Source organism: Pituophis catenifer, unplaced genomic scaffold (genome assembly GCF_029215685.1).
Source record: "Pituophis catenifer annectens isolate HBS135680 unplaced genomic scaffold, rPitCat1.0.hap2 SCAF_14, whole genome shotgun sequence".
Taxonomy (NCBI): Eukaryota; Metazoa; Chordata; class Lepidosauria; order Squamata; family Colubridae; genus Pituophis; species Pituophis catenifer.
The window spans coordinates 7,838,962-7,860,381 of record NW_027256894.1 but is presented as its reverse complement, the minus strand read 5'-3'; the positions used below and the strand labels follow the sequence as shown (position 1 = coordinate 7,860,381).

The window sequence follows — 21,420 nt, the reverse complement described above, 5'->3', positions numbered from 1 at the left end:
GGAATGGAATGGAATGGAATGGAATGGAAGAGAAGAGAAGAGAAGAGAAGAGAAGAGAAGAGAAGAGAAGAGAGGAGAGGAGAGGAGAGGAGAGGAGAGGAGAGGAGAGGAGAGGAGAAGAGAGAAGAGAAGAGAAGAGAAGAGAAGAGAAGAGAAGAGAAGAGAAGAGAAGAGAAGAGAAGAGAAGAGAGAATGGGGAAGGGAAGGGAAGGGAAGGGAAGGGAAAGGAAGGGTAGAACAGAACAGAACAGAACAGAACAGAATAGAATTCTTTATTGGCCAAGTGTGATTGGACACACAAGGAATTTGTCTTGGTGCATACGCTCTCGGAGTGCACAAAAGAAAAGATACATTCATCAAGAATCATAAGGTACAATGCTTAATGATAGTCATAGGGAACAAATAAGCAATCAAATCATATTAGAAACAGTTAATATGAATCGTAAGGATACCAGCAACAAAGTTACAGTCATAAGTGGTGGGTTGCTCCCGGTTCGGTCCGGTTCTATAGAACTGGTAGTAAAACCAGGGTGATATGCGCATGCACAGAAGCTTCTGCGCATGTGCAGAAGCACAAGCGCGCACACGAGTGAAGCAAGCTCGCACGCACGGTCCCATTGCAAACCGGTAGTAAAGATAAGTAGAACCCACCCCTGGAGGAGATGGGTGAAAGGAATGATGAGAAGATTAATAGTAATGCAGACTTGCCAATGACTTGACATTGGCCAAACAATGTCGACTGACGGCCCCCAGGGGGAGAGCCTTTTCTGTGGGGGCACCTACCATCTGGAACGGGCTTCCCCCGGAGTTACGAAACATCCAAGACTTACGCATTTTTCGCCGAGCCCTGAAAACATTTCTATTCCAACAAGCTGGTCTGGCCTAACTCTCCCTTTTTAATTGGCTTTTAAACTGTCTTTTAAATTGGGTTTTAAACCTCTTTAGATAAATTTGGATGTTTTTTAATCTTTGAGCCTAAATTACTTAATCTGTTTCTTAATAGTTTTTAACTTCTATATGTATTTGTATTTATTATGACTGTTCACCGCCCTGAGTCCTTCAGGAGTAGGGCAGTATACAAATATGAAAAATAAATAAATAAATAAATAATAGTTTGACAGTATTGAGGGAATTATTTCTTTAGCAGAGTGATGGCATTCGGGAAAAAAACTGTTCTGAAGCTGGGCCTTCTAACCGATTCCCACATGTTTCTCTGTCAGGACATACCAGTGGGCTGTGAGAGGTATCTGAACTGGGCCCATGCCTTTCTGGTAGTCTACAGCATTGAAAACCGAAAGAGCTTTGAAGGATGTCAGCAGTACCTGGATCTCATTGCTCTCCACTTGAAGAATACATTCCATGAATCTCCAGTTCTCCTGATAGGGAACAAGCTGGATATGGAACAGTACAGGTAAGGAGAGGCTAAGAGCTCGGCCAAAGGAGGGGATGGATTGATTCATATCATTGGGGAAAGGGAGCATCCTGTAGAAGAAGAGCAAGGGATGGAGTTAAGCACATCATCAGCTTAGAATCATTACATTGCCACAAACGGTCTTCCGGGTGCGCTTCAAGGTGTTGGTGACCACCTTTACAGCGCTCCATGGCTTAGGGCCGGGGTATTTACGAGACCGCCTTCTGCCACCAATAGCCTCCCACCGGCCAGTACTCTCGCACAGAGTGGGCCTCCTCAGGGTGCCGTCCGCCAGACAATGTCAGCTGGCGACCCCCAGGGGGAGAGCCTTCTCTGTGGCGGTGCCCACCCTCTGGAACAACCTCCCCCCAGAGATACGTACAATAACAGACCTCCGGATTTTTCGTCGGGCCCTGAAAACCCATTTATTTCAACTAGCTGGGCTGGCTTGAGTTAAATTTTAAATTGATTTTAAATTGGGTTGTTTTAATTTACGGCCAAAATATTTAATTATTTTAAACTGCTTTTAAATTTTGTATGTACTGTTTTTTACTTTGGCTGTTCACCGCCCTGAGTCCTATTTGGAGAAGGGCGGTATAGAAATAGGAACAAATAAAATAAAATAAATAAATAAATAAACGGCCCAAGTCCAATCCCTCTTGAATTCCATTGACCCTTAGCTGGCATTAATTTAGTACTAGAGTTGACTAGATTATTGTTAGGTGCAAAGGATTGGGTCCATATGTTAAGTTGCAATTCAGACATTTAATCACTCAAGCCTGCATACAAGAATCTAGTCAACTAAAGTTTTGTTCTAAATTGGCACCAGATAATAGTCAACAGTTGAGTTGAGTTGAGTTGAGTTGACTTGACTTGACTTTACTTTATTGTCACCGCACATGGTACAACGAAATTAAATGCTGTCTTCAGTGTACATTATAACTATAAAAATAAAAACATAAAACATACATCCTTTACATATAATTTTATATAATTGAAATTGAAAACCCAATATTGCACTATACTGTAGAATTCTTTGACCAGAGATATCGCCAACCTGGCTCCTTCCAAACTCTATGGGGGACTTCAATTCCCATAATTCTCAGCCAGCATGGAGAGGAACGGAGAGAGAGAGATGGCTGTAACAAGTACAGCATGTCTTCTTCATTAGAATTAGATTATTTCTTGAGACCAGACTTTACTTTGGTGCATCAGATGAACTGAAAAATAAAATGGTAGAAATAGGGAATGCAACCCAGGATTTTGCTACCATGTACATTTAATCTTTTTTGGAATTTTCTGTGATGGTTCGTGCTATAGCAGCTCTCTTATTTTCGTATCCTGTTTCATTATTTTAATCTTCTTACCACTAGATTGGAACATAAGCCTCTCAAAGTCGTGCTGGATTGGAATGTCCTCTAAGCCCCAGTAAATACACACGCACAACAGTGGTGAAATGTAAAATTTGTTACTACTGGTTCTGTGGGCGTGGCTTGGTGGGGGGGGTAATGTGACTGAGTGGGCGTGGCCAACTTTTTTTTTTTTAAAGCATTTTTTCTACAACTTCTTTGGCTGAAGAGGTTGTAAAAAATGCTTTTAAAAGGCTATGACAATCAGGCAACTCAGCTGGGATCGTCAGAGGCTTTTAAAAGCATTTTTTCTACAACCTCTTCAGCCGAAGAGGTTGTAAAAAAAATGCTTTTAAAAGGCTCTGACAATCAGGCAACTCAGCTGGGATCGTCAGAGGCTTTTAAAAGCATTTTTACTACAACCTCTTCAGCCGAAGAGGTTGTAAAAAAAATGCTTTTAAAAGCTTCTGACGATCCCAGCTGAGCCGCGCGATCAACAGAGGCTTTTTTTTTTTACTTTAAAAAGCATTTTTTCGGCCGAAGAGATTGTAGAAAAAAATGCTTTTAAAAATAAAAATAAAAAGCCTCTGATGATTGCACGGGTCAGTTGGGCATAAGGAGGGGGAGCAGGGATTTTTGCTACCGGTTCTCCGAACCACCTGCCGCCATCGCTACCGAATCAGGCGATCCGGTCCAAACCGGGAGCATTTCACCCCTGATGCACAGGCTACAAGGCAATCCCGGTGTGTCTTGGGCTCACCAGACCCAAATTGGCTGAGCAAATGCATGGCTAACAGCTGTAGAGGAACATGTCCCTTTAGATGTCCTGTATTGGCTTGGTTTGCTTGCTTGGGAAGAGCAAATGTTAGCAATGGCACTTAGATTTATACAGGTAGTCCTTAACTTACAACAGTTCCTTTAGTGACTCTTCAGAGTTATACGGGCACTGAAAAAAGTGACTTATGACCGTTTTTCATACTTACAACGGTTGCAGCATCTCTTTGGTCACGTGACTTATATTTGGATGCTTGACAACTGATTCATATTTATGACGGTTGCAGTGTGTTGTGGCCCACCAGCGGCCAGCAGGGCTGGCAGCAGATTCGGACAGTGAGGAGGTTGGGGAGGAACATGGGCCAGTCCTGGAGTCTGGGGAAGGCTCTGATGAGGGCTCTGCATCAGAGGCAGAGAGGGGGCCAGGGCCGTCCAATAGTTATCAGCTACCTTCGGAGTCAGAGATAAGTGGGGCTGAAGAACAGCTGGAGCCTGTTCCCAATGTGCGCATGCGCAGAGCTGCCAGGAGAAGGGAACAGTTAAGGAACAAGGGCTGACTCAGGAGTTGTTCTGATCTAGGCTTGATCCCCTTTTGCGACCTTCTGACAAGCAAAGTCCACGGAGAAGCCCAATTCACTTAACAGCCATATTACTAAGATAACATCTTGAAGTGGGATCGTGCTCTTTCCTTTCACGTCAGTCATAGAAACTCAAGGATTTTGCATAGGTAGGTGAACCCCAAAACACAGTCTTCTTATCAACTAAAGAAAGAATAAGCCAGGCATTGCTAAACTATAACTTCATTTTCTAGTGCTTTGCATCTGGCAACTAATACAGGGGTGGGCTGCTGGGGGTTCACAGGGGTTCGGGAGAACCTCTAGCTAAGATTCTGTGCAGTTCGGAGAACCCCCAAATCCCACTCCTGGCTGGCCCCGCCCCACCCGGCCCACCCGGCCTCTCCCAGGAGTCCCCACATGGCCTGTTTTGGATACAGATAAGTGCAGGGCATGCGCGGAGGCTCGGGGAGAGCGAAAAACGGGTCTACCAGAAATTCAGGAAGGCTGGAAATGGGCCTGCTTCCAGCCTCCAGAGGGCCTCCGGAGCCTGGGGAGGCCGTTTTCACCCTCCTGGAGGCTCGAGGAAAGCCTCCGGAGCCCAGGAAGGGCAAAAAGCCCTCCCCCATCATGGTGCAGGAGGCCAACTAGGCCACGCCCACCATGGCCACACCCACCCAGCAACCGGGCAGAGAACCCCTTGCTAAAATTTTTGAAACCCACCCCTGAACTAATAGACATGGCCTGTCAGTTCTTTGTGTTGCCTCTTTTCATATGGGATATTCTCTCCCGGTTTCTTCTCCCAGACAGGTCACCAAAGCTGAAGGGATGTCTCTTGCCACCAAGTACGGCTCCTCCTTCCATGAAGTCTCAGCATGCCTGGAATTCGAGTCTGTGCAGCACATTTTCCATGAGGCAGTACGGGAAGTGAGGAGAGAGTCGGACAGACCTCTGGCAGTCCGGCCCTTGTTCATCATTGAAGAGAAGCCCTCGGCTCACCTGGTCCCAACCGCCACCATTGCCTCCACCTACAATTCCCTCTCCACTGTCAACTACAAAGAGGTCCCTTCAGTTGCCCGGGCCAAGCTGGTCACGGTCAAATCCTCAAGAGCTCAAAGCAAGAGGAAGGCTCCAGCGTTGACTTTGCTGAAGGGGTTTAAGATATTCTAAGCAGGGATTCTGCACGGCAGTTCCAAGGTAGAACAAGCTGTGGCTGGGATGGGTTCTTGAATCTCCATGCAAGGATGGGGCCATTTTGAATAGCCATCTCTTCGCCTTTCCTGCAGCCCTAGTGGCCCGGCTAAGAATGCAGCAAAGCATTTTGGGAAAAGACCATGAATTGATGGTGGACAAACTACGGATGAAACCACCAGGTGGGGAAGGTGGTTCTAAAACTCTTTTTCTTGGTCATAAACATGTGGAGGAATCTGCCACGTGTTGCTTGAGCAATCGATGGAAGAATCCCATGGAAAGAGTTTGCTCTTGAGATCTTTTCTTGGGACTGAGTAGAGATTTGGGAAGCCAGAGGAGCTACAACCAGCCAAAGAAGGATTCTACCATGAAAGAGAATACATAGAATATCAGAATTGGAAGGGTCCTTTGAGGTCTTCTAGTCCAGCCCCCTGTTCAAGCAGAAGACCCTATACCATCCCAGATGGGTGGTTGTCTCTTCTTAAAAGCCCCCAGTGATGGAGCACCCACAACTTCTGGAGACAAGCTGTTCCACTGATTCACTTTTCTAATTGTCAGGAAATTTCTCCTTAGTTCTAGGTTGCTTCTCTCTTCGATTAGCTTCCATCTGTTGTTTCTTGCCTTGCCTTTGAGTGCTTTGGAATTCTGGACGTTTGAAAATTTGGACATTTATACCCACTCCATGTTTTCCATGTCCCTAAGTGGTTAAGATCAACCACACTCCGCGTCACGATTTCACCAAAGGTCTTTTCTTAATTCCTACTTTAAGTTCTCTTCCATCAATAACAGGAAGATGGTTGGAAAAACAAAAACCGCAGAATTGTTCAACCAGAGGAAGAAATAATAATATACGACCCTTCTCTTTTCCCCCCCTATGTTTGGAGGAGCACTTTGTAGAAAGAAAATAAAGGGGAAAGCACAAAATGGACAAATTCACACAGAAGCACAAGCAAAGGGAATATGACTGCGAGCACCAATAATGGGTTTTATGATGATCCCCTTGGATTGACAAAATGTAGATTGTGTAGATACACATCGCCCTCTAGCGTTCCTGGACAGATAATGAAACATTTAAAGTCCTTTGTCCTTTGTGCTAATTTTTCCTAATCAATTCGAATTGATTAGTCAGATAAATCAGATTAACAGAATTGGAAATGACCTTGTAGGCCATCCAATCCAACCCCCCCCCCACCCAAGCAGGAAACCCTACACCATTTCTGACAAATGGCAATCCAATCCAGTCTCTTCTTGAAAGCTTCCAGTCATGAAGCTCCCACAACTTCCGAAGGCAACTTCTGTTCCATGGGTTGATTGTTCTCACTGTCAGAACATTTCTCCTTATTTCTAGGTTGAATCTCTCCTTGGTCAGTTTCCATCCATTATTCTTTGTCTTCGGGTGCTTTGGAAAATAGCTTGACCCGTTCCTCTCTGTGGCAGCCCCTCAAATATTGGAAGACTGCTATCATGTCTCCCCTGGTCCTTCTCTTCACTAGACCAGCCATGCCCAGTTCCTTCAACCATTCATTGTATGTTTTAGCCTCCAGTCCCCTCATCATCCTGGTTGCTCTTCTCTGCACTTTTTTAGAGTCTCAACATCTTGTTTATAGTGTGGTGACCAAAACTGGATGCAGTACTCTAGATGTGGTCTTACTAAGGCTTTATAGAGTGGTATTAGTATTTCACTTGATCTTGACGATATCCCTCTGTTAATGCAATTTAGAATTGCTTTGGCTTTTTTGGATGCCACCACACACTGGCCCATATTTAACTGGTTGTCCACTAAGACTCCAAGATCCCTCTCACAGTTACTGCAATTAAGCCTGGTTTCACCCAGTCTATAGAGTCCTAATCATTTGTCCTAATCAATGCAAAAAAACTGCCTGCATTGAATCACGATCCATGGTTAGGCATTGAGTTCACTATTGTAGCACCCATGATTTGCACAAATTCTGTCTTGGGCACAGCAGGCTCAGTCCCTCCTAAGATGTCTCCTCTGAACCCCAAACCTGCCTGCTGCACCCCAACTGCCAAGCCTCCTTACTTTTGTGGTAAATGTCAACTAGGCCCCAGCTAATTAAACAAAGGCTAGCTAAACCGATGGCTCATGGACAGATTCCATCAGAGTCAGAAAGATAAAAGGACACCTTATTAAAACATGCAAGGAAGGGAGAAGCAAGACAGCTGCCACAAATTGGGAGGATCACAGGTGTGGCATGGCAATAAAGCCCACCTCTTCTGGTGGTGGTCGGGGTGATGCAGAGTAACCCTGGCACGATCAAGGGCTGTGTGTGGCATCCTTCAGATTTTGATATACTGTATCCCTAGCAATAGCAATAGCACTTAGATTTATAGACTGCTTCACGGTGCTTTTACAGCCTTCTCTAAGCAGTTTACAGAGTCAGCCTCTTGCCCCCAACTGTCTGGGTCCTCATTTTACCCACCTCGGAAGGACGGAAGACTGAGTCAACCTTGAGCCCGGTGGGATTTGAATTGCCAAATTTCAGGCACTCAGCAGAAGGAGCCTGCAGTACTGCATTCTAACCACTGCACCAACGCAGCTACAGACACATTACTTACCGTATTTTTCGGAGTATAAAACGCACCTACCTTTTTTGTTGAGGAAAAGGAGAAAAAGAAATCTCCCTCTGCCTCTGCCTAATTTTGCCTCATTGCAGCAAACAGCCTACTTTACTTTCATTTTCGTTTTTAGCATAGCTTGATTAGCACAAGGGAAAAAAAATCTGCTCCAGCAATTTACCTCCTTGCAGCAAGCAGCAGAGCCCTGTGCAAAACAGCTGAGAGCAAATCAGCTGAGAGTGGGGTGGCCGATCCAATCAACTTGTGCTAATTAGGTTGTGCTGAAGCTGAAAGGAGCTGTTTTTTCTTGCTTTTTTTCTTGCTGTTTGCTTGCAAGGAGGTAACTGCTGCGAGGCAGAGGCCAAAGGGTGGGGGCCAGTGGGTGGGCGGGACTATATTCGGTGTATAAGACGCACCTAATTTTTCACGTCCTTTTAGGGGGGAAAAAGGTGTGTCTTACTGTATTCCAAAAAATACAGTATTTTCCATTGAATGTATTGGTGGGCATTGCAGAAAAGACAAAGGCATGGTTTTCATTGGAAAGAATGGCATTCGACCACCTACAGATAGATCTAGAGATCTACGGGTCTTGAAAAAGCCTTTTTAATGGACTTTGGCTTGGACTGGTGGTAAAAATATTCCTTTGGTTTCCTTGGAAGTCGCTGTGATGCTCACATAACTGCTTGAATTCTCCTTAGTGGACCAGAGAAAAAACAAACCCTAAAACTTGTTTGATCCGATCTACTTCAGCTCTAAAATTAGGAGTAGGGGAGTTTCTATGGAGATTGTCAGTCATCCAGGTCATGGTTGTCCCAAAGGTGTTTTTTTAAAGAGGCAAGTGGACTTTCTTTGTTTTTCCTTGAAGACGTTTTGCTTCTCATCCAAGAAGCTTCTCCAGCTTGTTTCTTGGATGAGAAGCAAAATACCTTCAAAGAAAAACCAGAAAGTCCAGCTGCCTCTTGAAAATAGCACCTTTAGGAATAGGGGAGATTACAATCAACCAATATAAGTTTAGTCATGGGGCAGATACGATCTCAGAAAACATGAGACATCCTTCATCTTCTTTCCTTTCCTTTCCTTTTGTTGTTTTACACATATGAAACAGCCTATAGCAGCCAGGTTAATTGTTCCAAAAAGAATTCGGAGGGTTGACGTTGAAACATCTGGAGAATATCTGGATTAGGCTGAAGTGCATCACAGAAAAGACAAAGGAATCTCTCTGGTTTTCATCAGAAAGATTGGCATTGTATTACATAAAGATAGATCTAGAGAAGTAGCAGCCTTTAAAAGCCTTTTAATGGACTTTGGCTTGAACTGATGGTGAAAATATTAACCTGGTTTCCTTGGAAGTCCCAGTGCTGCTCAAATATCATCCAAAGTTCTCATCATAGCCTTTTGTTTCAAATTTTGGAAGCTCCCAACTGTCTCAAATTATTACCTTCTATAAGGCAGCTAATATTGGCATAAGAGAACCACCAAGGGCGTACACAGAAAAGATCCAAATCAGTGGTGAAATTCAATTTTTTTTTACTACTGGTTTTGTGGGTGTGGCTTGGTGGATGTGGCAGGGGAAGGATACTGCAAAATCCCCATTCCCTCCCCACTCCTGGAGGAAGGATATTGCAAAATCTCCATTCCCTCCCCACTCCTGGGGGAAGGATATTGCAAAATCTCCATTCCCACCCCACTTTGGGGGAAGGATATTGCAAAATCCCCATTCCCTCCCCACTCCTGGGGGAAAAGATATTGCAAAATCTCCATTCCCACCCCACTTTGGGGGAAGGATATTGCAAAATCTTCATTCCCACCCCACTCTGGGGCCAGCCAGAGGTGGTATTTGCCAGTTCTCCGAACTACTCAAAATTTCTGCTACCGGTTCTCCAGAATCTGTCAGAATCTGCTGGATTTCACCCCTGGTCCAAATACATCCAGATGATCAATTGATCAAATCCCACCCTTTTTTTAACATGCAATCACAAATGATCCAGGGCAAAATCAAAATCAGGAGACCTTGAACATCTTTCCAGATAATCTGACAGATTTTTTTTTTGTAGGTCAACGCAACATAGCAAGGCAACAACCTTCACTCAATATCCTTAATTGGTTCTTGAATTAGCCCTTTTTCTGGTTCACCCACTACTCAACTCATTGAGGTAGGTTGGCATCGGGGGTCTCCCCACGGATGGTCAAGCCAAGATGGCAACCCCAACTGTGTGACTGAAGTTCTGGCTGTTTTGAGGGGCCTGTCACAGCTTTGTGTGACCCCCGTGAATGCTCCAGTGACACTACACTAGGACACAAAACAAAACCAATCAGGGTTAACGCTAACAGGAACCAACTGACCAGGCTTAGCATGTTTTGTGAAGGAAGCCACTAGGCCAACCTAGTTCAACATATCACAGATGAATTGGTAGATGAATTGGTGGATGAATTGATGAATTGATGAATTGACGAATTGACGAATTGACGAATTGATGAATTGATGAATTGATCTTGTACAACTCAAAGGCAGTCAGTATGTGTTTGCTTTTTGCTGGCTTTTCGATTCCGCTTATTGAATTTGGCTTTGAGACCTGCAGTCCAAAAATAGTCAATAGTCCAGAAATCCTCCCAGGTTTCAAAAAAGCCAAAATATGGATATTAGGTGCTATGCTTCTGCTTCGTTGGCATCAGCATAGAGGGGTGAGGTTTTCCCATCTTTCCAGCGTACCATCACGTCTCCCATGACTGGTGTTTTGGGAAGCAAATTGTCTCCAGCTTGATCTGGATTCTCTTTGTTTAGCAACACAAATGCTTGCTTCGCATCTGCCTCATCCAGCAGGGTGACTTCGTAGCCTTCTTTGCGTAGGAGAAGGACCTTCTGGTTTCTGTGGAGTGGAGAAAAAAATAATGTTTTTTTCGACCAACTATTTCCGAGTGTTGCCCTCCAGATATGATAGCAGGCAGTTAGAGGGACCTAAAAGTCACTCAAAATAAGTGTGCAAAGACATGAACCCTGCTTGGAGAAACCAAGATGGAATTAACCAGGGCTCACCTAAGCCTAATCATACCACAAATGTAATATTGTCTTGCTCTTTGTGTCCATGGAGATTCTCAGTTCTCCAGGTCACAGTTGTCCCAAAAATGCTTTTTCAAAAGGCACCTGAACTTTGTTTTGTTTTGTTTTGTTTTGTTTTGTTTTGTTTTCCCTTGAAGACATTTCGCTTCTCATCCAAGAAGCTTCAGAGCTGAAGAAGCTTCTTGGATGAGAAACGAAACGTCTTCAAAGAAAAAGTACAAAAACAATGTCCAGTTGCCTTTTGAAAAAAAACATTTTTGGGGCATGCCCTTTATGTATGTTGTGTGCCTTGGAGTTAGCTTTTGACTCCTGGCAACTGCCTGGGCTAATCCCTGCAATATTTCAGAAGTGGCTTGCCATTGCTTCCTTTCTAGGGCTGAGAGAAAGTGACTGGCCCAAGGTCACCCAGCTGGCTTTGTGTCCAAGGCAGGACTAGAACTCCCATTGAATTTCATTTTGTTAGATAGCGCCCAATGTTCAAGTCTGTCAAGATCCTTCTGTATCTTGAGCCTATCTTCTGGAGTGTGGGCTAGTCCTGCCAGCTTGGTGTCATCTGCAAATCTGATGAGTTCCCCATCGATCTTGGATAGATAGGACTTGGAACTTTATTTGCACAATGGACAAATTTTGCTAAATTTAACCATGGTGGGTTTTGAGCCTTTGTTTGTTCCACCATTCTAATGGCTTTGAATAGTTTAATACACTGAGCAAACTCAGAATTGGATTCGTTTGGCCACTAAGAAGTCCTGTATTTAGAGGTAGAGAGACACACTGGGTGCCAAACCAAAGTCTGATATTACCACTCCGAAATATGACTTCTTCATACCTGTTGGCCCTAATATTTGCTCCCAAGAGCACAACACCAATCAGCAGAACGAGAATTGAAAGGCCCAGGATAGAGTAATTCCATGCAGATGCTGAAAGAGAAAATAAGAAGGAATTTGTGTTGATGGGTTAAATGTCCTTGCTTATTGTCCAGGTGCTCAAGGGGACTTCTATAATCTTCTCATCTCCAGTTTTGTCCCACCTTTTTAGAGCATCTGTGGAAGGCAAGGTAAAGGTAAGGGTTCCCCCGCACATGTGTACTAGTTGTTCCTGACTCTAGGGGGCAGTGCTCATCTCTGTTTCAAAGCCGAAGAACCAGCGCTGCCCGAAGACATCTCCGTGGTCATGTGGCTGGCATGACTCAATGCCAAAGGCGCACGGAACGCTGTTAGCTTCCCACCAAAGGTGGTCCCTATTTTTTTACTTGCATTTTTTACGTGCTTTCGAACTGCTAGGTTGGCAAAGCTGGGACAAGTAATGGGAGCTCACCCCGTTACGCTGCACTAGGGATTCAAACCGCTGAACTGCCGACCTTTTGATCAACAAGCTCAGCGTCTTAGCCACTGAGCCACTGAGTCCCTGTGGAATCAAGGAATGAATCACAAAAGTCAAGATGGCAGCTGCAATGACAACCTTCTGGGGTGCAGCTTCAATTACACATCTGCAGCTACCGTGTTGACTATTTGACTTGTTCCTTATAAAGGAACACATAGTTAAAGTCGGTAAAGGAATAACAGAGTAACATAGTTGGAAGGGACCTTGGAGGTCTTCTAGTCCAGCCCCCTGTCACCCTATACCGTTCCTGACAAATGTCTGTCTAATCTCTTCTTAAAAACCTCCAGTGATGGAGCACTCACAGCTTCTGGAGACGAATCATTCCACTGGTTACTTGTTCTTTATTCACTGGTTAATTGTTAGCAGATAAGAGACACCCAATGACATTTCAGTCCTGGGAAAGGAGGGAGTGCGTGAAGAAGATTCAAAAGAACAGCACCCTGATTCCACTTAGTGTAAGAGGAGGCAGAGGGAAACTCTATTAGGCTTTCAAGGTTGTGTTGTTATACCCTACAACAATAAAATAGAATTCTGGTATTCCTTCTGCTGGCTCTTTCCTGACTTGTCCTGATGAAGGCATGGATTTCTCCTTGGTAGTTCCTTGATTAAGGAAGTAGCAATAGCAATAGCACTTAGACTTATATTTATTTTATTTTATAAAATTTGTATGCCGCCCTATCTCCAAGGACTCAGGGCGGCTCACAACGACAATCGACCAAGCGAAGATATCAGCCTGGCAGCTCTCCAAGTCTGATAAAGGTCTGTAGTTGTGAAATCTCTTGAAAGACTGTTGGCCAGGACTTTGCTGGAGAGGAATTTCCCTTTAAACTAAATAAAAGGGGTTTTATCGGGACGAGGATTCAGTTTCATGATCTTGGGAAGCCTAGATCAGAACAAGCTCAGAGGGCACCAAGGATTCCACATTTCAACCCTGAGCTACAGAGATTCTTTTCTAGGAAAGTTCCTTCATTTGCATGCCTTTTTAAAGGCATGAAGGCATAAAGGAGACTTATGGGAGGTACCATGCCCCCCATAAGTCTCCCACTCCAGATCCAAAGCCTGAAGTAAGAGGACTCGGCCTAATCCAAGCAAATTCTGAGGTTAAAGCCTTGGTAGAACTTACGGTCTTCTCTTCGGAAAAGCCACAGCATCTCCTGCAGCATCTCTGGAGAGATGGTGTCTTCGGAAGGTTTGTCAAGGCCTTCTGAGTCCTTCTGGGGCAGGGAGCTCATGATAGCCAGGACGCCCAGGTCCGTGTTCAATGCTAGGTTAGAAATCAGGAGACAGTGAGTATTGATGGCACTACTATGGACACACATAACATGCCAGCCTAGGCTAAAACATGACAGGGTAGGACGGGGAAATCCAGCTGTTACCTTTGCAGATTGTTCCAAACAAACTAATCTCTTTAAGTCATCATTACTTTTATTTAATTGAATATTGCCAGTGGTGGGATTCAAAATTTTTTACTAGTGGTTCTGTGAACGTGGCTTGATGGGGGTGGTATGGCTTGATGGGCATGGCAGGGGAAGGTTACTGCAAAATCCCTATTCCCTCCCCACTCTAGGGGAAGGATATTGCAAAATGGCCATTCCCTCCCCAGGGGAAGGTTGACTGCAAAATCCCCATTTCCTCCCGATCAGCTGGGACTTGGGAGGCAGAGAATAGATGGGGGCGGGGTCAATCAGAGGTGGTATTTACTGGTTCTCCGAACTACTCAAAATTTCCACTACCGGTTCTCCAGAACTGGTCAGAACCTGCTGAATACCGCTTCTGAATGAGGCTACTGAAACCTGGCAGGCTAAAGTAAGAGTGATCTGCTTTTGAGCTCTGAATTATCATCTTAATAAAACTCTTGTCAGTATATTCATGAACTGGAATAGGACATAGCAACAGGTCAGCCAGTGAGGGCTGTTTGGTAACTGAAACATAGTATTTGTTGTATGGGGCCATAAGAGACAGTTTGGAGCCTGGGCGTGGCTTAACTGTCCTGTATAAGCTTGAGGGCACTAGTTTCTCTCTTCTCCATTTTGCCTTCTCCATTTTGTACTTCCATTTTGTGCTGTGTTTGTACTTGCTATTTCTAAAGAAGTTTTGAATCTTGCTTTATAGTCTGCTTATGTGTGCTGCAACAAACTCTGACAAACTCTCTCCTTTGATAAGGAGCCTTGTGAATCTATCTAGGATTTATGGATTTGCACATTTTCATCTTTTTTTCTCCCTGTGGGTCTTAGAAAGCATGGATTCCATAAAGGCTGTATGATTCTCTTAATTGGGGTTGGGTGGGGATCCATTTGCTCTTGGAAAGTATTCCTATTTAATCATCCCATGAAATGTGCATTCCAGACTAAACGATAAAGCCATTTACTAGAAGACGAGAGGGCGAGCTGACCTTCTTTTCAAAGAAAAGCGGAAAACATGAGTTTAGAAGAGAAAAGACAGAAAAGAAAACTTGGCAGAGAAATGTGCATTTAGTCCAATTGTAGTTAATATTAGAACCAATTTTGTCTTTGACTCCTTGACCACTGAGAGAATGACAACAACAACAAAAATGAATTCTGGACTTCTGCCTTTACATAACGCATTTCACTCATTTCCTAAACTAATCCATTCACTGGATTTGCAAATAGAGTAAATCGTAAAGTTGGCTGGGTTGGTACAACAGAAAAAGACCCCAAGAAGCTAAGCAAGATTTAAACCAGAGGTCTTCAAACTTGGCAATATTAAGACTTGTGGACTTTAACACTGTCAAACTATTTACTAAGTCTGCACTACTATTAATCTTCTCATCGTTCCCACCACCCATCTCCTCCCACTTATGACTGTATGACTGTAACCTTGTTGCTGGTATCCTTACAATTTATATTGATATTGTTTTCTGATTGCTTATTTGTAACCTATGACTATCATTAAGTGTTGTACCTTATGATTCTTGATGAATGTATTTTATTCTCCTTATGTACGCTGAGAGCATATGCACCAAAGACAAATTCCTTGTGTGTCCAATCACACTTGGCCAATAAAAAATTCTATTCTATTCTATTCTATTCTATTCTATTCTATTCTATTCTATTCTATTCTATTCTATTCCAGGGGAAGGATATTGCAAAATCTCCATTCCCACCCCGCTCTGGGACCAGCCAGAGGTGGTATTTGCCGGTTCTCCGAACTACTCAAAATTTCCGCTACTGGTTCTCCAGAACCTGTCAGAACCTGCTGGATTTCAACCCTGCAAGATACGGTTACTGTAGCCTATCTCAGTAGGTAGGGGGCTGGTTTCCTGATCTGGTCTACTTCGTAGGGCTGACACTAATTGAAAACAGTGAACTCACCATATACCAGGAAGCATAAAGTTGTCCAAAATATCCCCATGATGGTTGGAAACACCCTTCAAAGGGGAAACTCTTCTTTCAAAGGATCCTTCGGTGGAAGCTAGGAAACAAGAAACCAAGATATTTAGTCCTGAGATCGGTCTGCCTTGCGCCATAGGTTAGTGGTTCTTGACTTAATTATTCCTTTTCCAGGTATCAAATAATGCCATCATCCCGACAACAACAGCAACAACAAATGAAACACACACAGACACAGGCACACAGTTTTTAGGCAAGTATCTCAGCAGTGGGTAATCCAAATTGGATGCTCAAAATAAGGAATTAAAATTGGTCCATTGCCTCCACGATATACCAGAAGCAGAAGGAGAAGGAGATGGAGGAGGAGAAGGAGAGGTGGTGGTGGAGGAGAAGAAGGAGGAGGAGGAGGAGAGGAGGTGGTGGAGGAGGAGGAGGAGGAGAGGAGGAGGAGAAGAGGTGGTGGAGGAGGAGAAGAGGAGGAGAGGAATAGGAGGAGAGGAGGAGGAGAGGAGGAGAAGAGGGGGAGGAGGAGAGGAGGAGGAGAAGAGGTGGAGGAGGAGGAGGAGGAGAGGAATAGGAGGAGAAGAGGGGGAGGAGGAGAGGAGGAGGAGGAGAGGAGGAGGAGAAGGAGGAGGAGAAGAGGTGGAGGAGGAGAGGAGGAGGAGGAGAAGAGGTGGTGGAGGAGGAGGAGAGGAGGAGGAGGAGGAGAGGAGGAGGAGGAGAGGAATAGGAGGAGAGGAGGAGAAGAGGAGGAGGAGGAGAGGAGGAGGAGGAGGAGGAGAAGAGGTGGTGGAGAAGGAGAAGAGGAGGAGGAGGAGAGGAATAGGAGGAGAGGAGGAGAAGAGGAGGAGGAGGAGGAGAGGAGGAGGAGAAGAGGAGGAGGAGGAGAGGGGGAGGAGGAGGAGAGGGGGAGGAGGAAGAGAAGAGGTGGAGGAGGAGAGGAGGAGGTAGAGAAAGAGGAGGAGGATCCAAGAGAGGCAGTAAATACAGATTCCCTTGTAAAAATTACAATTTTAATAGCATGAATTTTTAAATTTTTAAATCATATGAAATACCCAATAAAATAAAGCGATATGAAAGAGACCAGGAGCCTTCCTCTGAGGAGTCAAACAGATCAGTCTGAAGCAAACAGCATTGTATTGACACAACACAACCCCACCCACCCTTTCTACCCATGCATTACACAATGTCATAAGCAATCCTCTTAATTATTCTCTTATTTGGGGGATGGGGCTCCATTTGTTTTTGCAGTCCAATGCTGCATTCGTTGTGTTGTTGTTGTTGCTGCTGTTGTGTTGAAAGCCTGCAGGCTGCCATGCTGGAGTCAAATTTAAACTTATAGCTAACTGTTGAAATAGGCTGCAATTAAAGCTACCTTTTATTTATTTTTCTTTTTTTTTAACAGTGTTATAAATCTTGCTAGATTGTATTGGTTCAATACAGTGATGTTTATACAATATGATTAGCGATGATCCACATTCCGTTAGGTAGCTTAAAGCATTGAAAACAGAAAGAAAAGAAAAAAATATCAATATTATATAGGAAGTTAGCACCCACCCCTTTCCTAGAAGAATGAAATATTTTAGGAAATATTAAAAAGGCAGAATATATTTCCCTGGATGAGAAATGGAGAAACATGTTTTAAAGACAAAGCAGCTTCCTGCCTCCCCCACCCTTTTTTTCAGCCAAGCTCACTCATTCCCCCCACCTTTGTCAATGGACCATCATCTGCAACACAATAGGACCCATCTAGCAACAGAAACTCCCCACATGGCAACTGGGAAGATTACATCAGCCAGCAAGGCTAGCTAAGACCCCACCCTCTGGGAGTCTGACAACCAATTAGGATACTCTTTCTGGGCCCCAGGAAGTTCAAAGCCAGAGAGGGCATAAAACCCGGGGACTCGCAGCATTTCCCCCCTTTTCTGTTCAGGAATTCAAACCATGTGATCCTGTCCACCATTAAACCATCTTTTCAAGCAGTCTCCATGTTTCCAGTGTCTTTTTTCCCCACTTAGAACTGAACCTAGAAGGAGAATTCTTCTAACAATTAATTGTAATTTAGGATGTCCATATTGCAGGCATAAACAATCCAGCAATCTTTGAAGTGATTCGTGGCATGATCGTTTAATAGAAAACATAGCTTCTCCTTTTCAGGCAGACATTAAACACTCTATCTATTACAGAAAGGACGGTGCCAAAATCCACCAGCAAAAGTTTCATCTGGGCTGAAGGAGTGGGACATCCAGAGAAGTGTCAAAAAAAAATAATAATCAAAAACGGTGGTGATGGAAGTGCTATCAAAGCCCTGCACCTTTTACAGTGCATGTCACATGTAAAAATTAGGTGGGGTTTCAATCATACAGCCAGAGCTTCCATCTTAACTTTGTCAACCCCACATGGACACTCATGGCTGTGTAAATTCAATCCTGATTGTTAATGGCTTATCATGGCATGTGGGCAGATTCAATAAACAGGGGCTCACTTGACCTTTTCTTTGGGGTACAAAAGGATCAGGAGCAGGATTGGGGGAAAACCCAGGATTGGCCAATCCCTGGAAGTTCACCCCTTATTGGCTGACAAATCTGTGCCCTCAGAATAACAAAGTTGGAAGGGACCTTGAAGGTCTTCTAGTCCAACCCCCTGCTGAAGCAGGAGACCCTACACCATTTCATACATGTGACTACCCAGTCTATTCTTAAAAACCTCCAGTGATGGAGCACCAACAACTTCTGAAGGCAAGCTGTTCCACGGATTAATTGTTCTCACTGTTAGGAAATTTCTCCTTAGTTCAAGGTTGTTTCTCTCCTTGATACGTTTCCACCCATTGTTTCTTGCCTTGCCTTTGGAGAATAGGTGGAGCCCCTCTTCTTTGTGGCAGCCCCTCAAATATTGGAACACTGCTGTCATGTCACCTCATCCTTCTTTTCATAAGACTAGACATACCCAGTTCCTGCAACCGTTCTTCATATGTTTTAGCCTCCAGTCCCCTAAGCATCTTTGTTGCTCTTCTCTGCACTCTTTCTAGAGTCTCCACATCTTTTTTACACCGTGGCGACCAAAACTGGATGCAACAGTCCAAGTGTGGTCTTACCAAGGCATTATAAAGTGGTATTAACACTTCACTCACCCTGATAGGCAGGCAGTTTCCTACATGGCCTGACCACACAGCATTCTGAAAATGTCTGAAATGGTTAGACTCTTAATTGGGCTTTAAATTAGAACTAGAAGATTTTGGAGAGAAAAGGTCTGAGGAGGTGACTGAACCTGAACATGAGGTTTAAAAAAAATCCCTTACACATGCAGAGTCAACACAGGCAGAAGCTTGCAGTGGAATATTTAACCAGTGAAAATTCTTAGGACTGTCTTTATGCTCTGTGTGCAAAAAAAGTGGCAAGCTCTAAGTCCTATAGAGCTTTGTAAAAATCACATTTTTTTGAGAGGGGGGAGGGAGGGTGGGGAGAAAGTTTTAAAGTCTTGTAGAACTTTCACCCAGTTAATTAACTCCATTGGCAAGAGGGCACATTGAATTTAGCCCATACCAACTGCAGGATGGTTTAGCACAATCAATGTGCCAACCTTTTCTCTGTGTTGTAACAGAGAAGGAGAAGGAGAAAGAGAAGGGGAAGGGGAAAGGGAAGAAGAAGAAGAGGAAGGAGGAGGAGGAGAAGGAGGAGGAGGAGAAGGAGAGCGGGAAGGAGAAGGAGAAGGAAGTGTGAAGGAGATAGACAAGAAAGAGTGAGTGGAGAAGGAGAGTGTTGAAGTTGTTTTTCTGGCAATTGCTTTAGGAGCAATTCTTTCTGCAGCTGCCCAATCCCTCCTCACTGCTCTGAGTGCGAATTCTGCCTGGGATGCCTTTCAAGCACTCTTCCCCCAATCTCAGTCTTGCTGCCTTGGCATGAAGCCAAAGGTCCTGTCTGTTAGTGGCCTCTGTAATCACTTTCTTTCTTGCTACATTCCTCTCCTTTACCTTTTTTACAATTCAAAGTTCAGATTGCATGACCCTTGGACAAAAACCAGAACTGAAGGAGGTACAAGATGTTCTCTTTCTTTTCTTTTCTTTTTCTGTAAGTATAGCTCTAATTCATGCATTACTTCATTGCATTTTTATAGCGCTGTCATCTGCAAGGATGATTATTTAGAATACCTTTTACTCTGAATATCAACCCCACCGGTTTACCTCTCCAGCCCATAAGTTCATATTCAGTGTAACACAGCACAGTCAGGTAAAGAACTGAAAAGACAGCATACATTATGCTAAATGGCAATATACAACATAATTTATCTTAATTTTGGTGGGGTTTTTTCCCCACTGGCTGAGCATGTAAGGCAGACTACAGATTTGACTTACGTCTGATTCAGTATATTGCAGAAACCTGAAAAATAAAAAAAAATCAAGCAAGGTTGGTTGTATGAATGCACCCAAATGATCTGCCCTGCCTCCCTACATTTTCCTGAGGGGCAAACTTCCTTTCCATACAGTATCTGATCCTGCTCTGGAGCTTCTTCCTAGACAGACTTAACTTATGTTCTCAATGTCTTTCCTTCCTTAATGGACTTTTTGAATGGAGTGGAAACACCCACATACACCAGAAAAAGAAAGAAAGAAAGAAAGAAAGAAAGAAAGAAAGAAAGAAAGAAAGAAAGAAAGAAAGAAAGAAAGAAAGAAAGAAAGAAAGAAAGGAAGGAAGGAAGGAAGGAAGGAAGGAAGGAAGGAAGGAAGGAAGGAAGGAGGAGAAAGGAAAGAAAGAAAGAGGAAGGAAGGAGAAGGAAGGAGGAGGAAGGAGGAGAAAGGAAAGAAAGAAAGAGGAAGGAAGGAGAAGGAAGGAGGAGGAAGGTAGGGGAGGAGGAAGAAAGGAAGGAAGGAAGGAGAAGGAAGAAGAAAGAGAAGGAAGGAAGGAAGGAGGAAGGAAGGAAGGAGAAGGAAGGGGAGGAGGAAGAAAGGAAGGAAGGAAGGAAGGAAGGAAGGAAGGAAGGAAGGAAGGAGAAGGAAGAAGGAAGGAAGGAAGGAAGGAAGGAAGGAAGGAAGGAAGGAAGGAAGGAAGGAAGGAAGGAAGGAAGGAAGGATATTTGGTTAATTTTCTTTTAGTACCCAAAACCCAAAAGAAGATTAACCAAATATTAAAAGTGGAATTTTTCCCTTGGAAAATCTGAAGCTGGTGAACAGTGCTTGCTAGGTGCTTACATGGTCTTTCAATCATTTAGCTGATGCTTATGAATATGCCTTGTACCTATTCCTTCTCTAAAGAGCATGTACCGAAGCACACCGATGCGTGTGCAAGCAAACACAGAGGTATGCCCTAGGGATGAATCTGAATTTGAATGGAGACAGATTCCACCAAAGTGACAGAGTCACAGACCCAGAAGCGAAAGGAGAGGAAACCAAAAGTATTTCCAAGCATGAGCAGTGAACCCAAAAGCTCTCCTCCTCAGCACTTTTCACACATCTGGCACAAAAGTTACACTTCCCTCCCCCCCCTTCTAAAATCCAGTCATTGTTTTCCTGGCCCCCATAAACCCATAAAGAAAAAAAACTTACCAAAAGACGCGTAGCTTGGCCCAGATGAATGGAAGACAGCAAGATCCTGTGCAGCATTCAGAACATCTGGCAGGTTGGGAGAACCATGGCATTCACCCTTTTAGATACTGCAACTGACAGGATGCGGTCGTCCGTTGCCCTCCCTTGCAGCTAAGAGAACTTGTAACTCAGGGAAAAAGCATTTTGAAAATCTCTGAACCCGTCACGCCCATCAACTTTCCGCCAAAGGTGAGTGAA

The 21,420-nt window shown here is 44.1% G+C and overlaps 2 protein-coding genes across 6 annotated transcripts in view; one reads left to right on the top strand and one right to left on the bottom strand.

Moving 5' to 3' along the window:
• RASL12 (RAS like family 12) overlaps positions 1-6,340 on the top strand; it is a 31,114-nt gene extending 24,774 nt beyond the window's left edge. The window contains exons 5-6 of the mRNA XM_070953628.1: positions 1,221-1,411; positions 4,895-6,340. Of these exons, the coding sequence (XP_070809729.1) occupies positions 1,221-1,411; positions 4,895-5,258 (555 nt within the window). The 3' untranslated portion in view covers positions 5,259-6,340. The remainder of the gene's footprint in view (positions 1-1,220; positions 1,412-4,894) is intronic.
• Positions 6,341-9,134: 2,794 nt separating this feature from the next.
• SLC51B (SLC51 subunit beta) lies at positions 9,135-21,345 on the bottom strand. Of its 5 annotated transcripts, XM_070953664.1 has the most exons (7): positions 21,184-21,345; positions 19,996-20,020; positions 19,792-19,878; positions 15,627-15,726; positions 13,418-13,558; positions 11,741-11,831; positions 9,135-10,723 (listed from the first exon to the last, which is right to left on the bottom strand). In XM_070953664.1, exons 4-7 carry the CDS (start codon positions 15,664-15,666, stop codon positions 10,504-10,506), a joined length of 492 nt encoding a protein of 163 aa, XP_070809765.1. In that variant the 5' UTR covers positions 15,667-15,726; positions 19,792-19,878; positions 19,996-20,020; positions 21,184-21,345; the 3' UTR covers positions 9,135-10,503. The 5 variants fall into 5 exon arrangements, with proteins under 5 accessions (XP_070809765.1, XP_070809764.1, XP_070809767.1 ...); XM_070953663.1 differs by lacking the exon at positions 19,792-19,878; XM_070953666.1 differs by lacking the exons at positions 19,792-19,878; positions 19,996-20,020.
• Between the last annotated feature and the right edge of the window lie 75 nt (positions 21,346-21,420).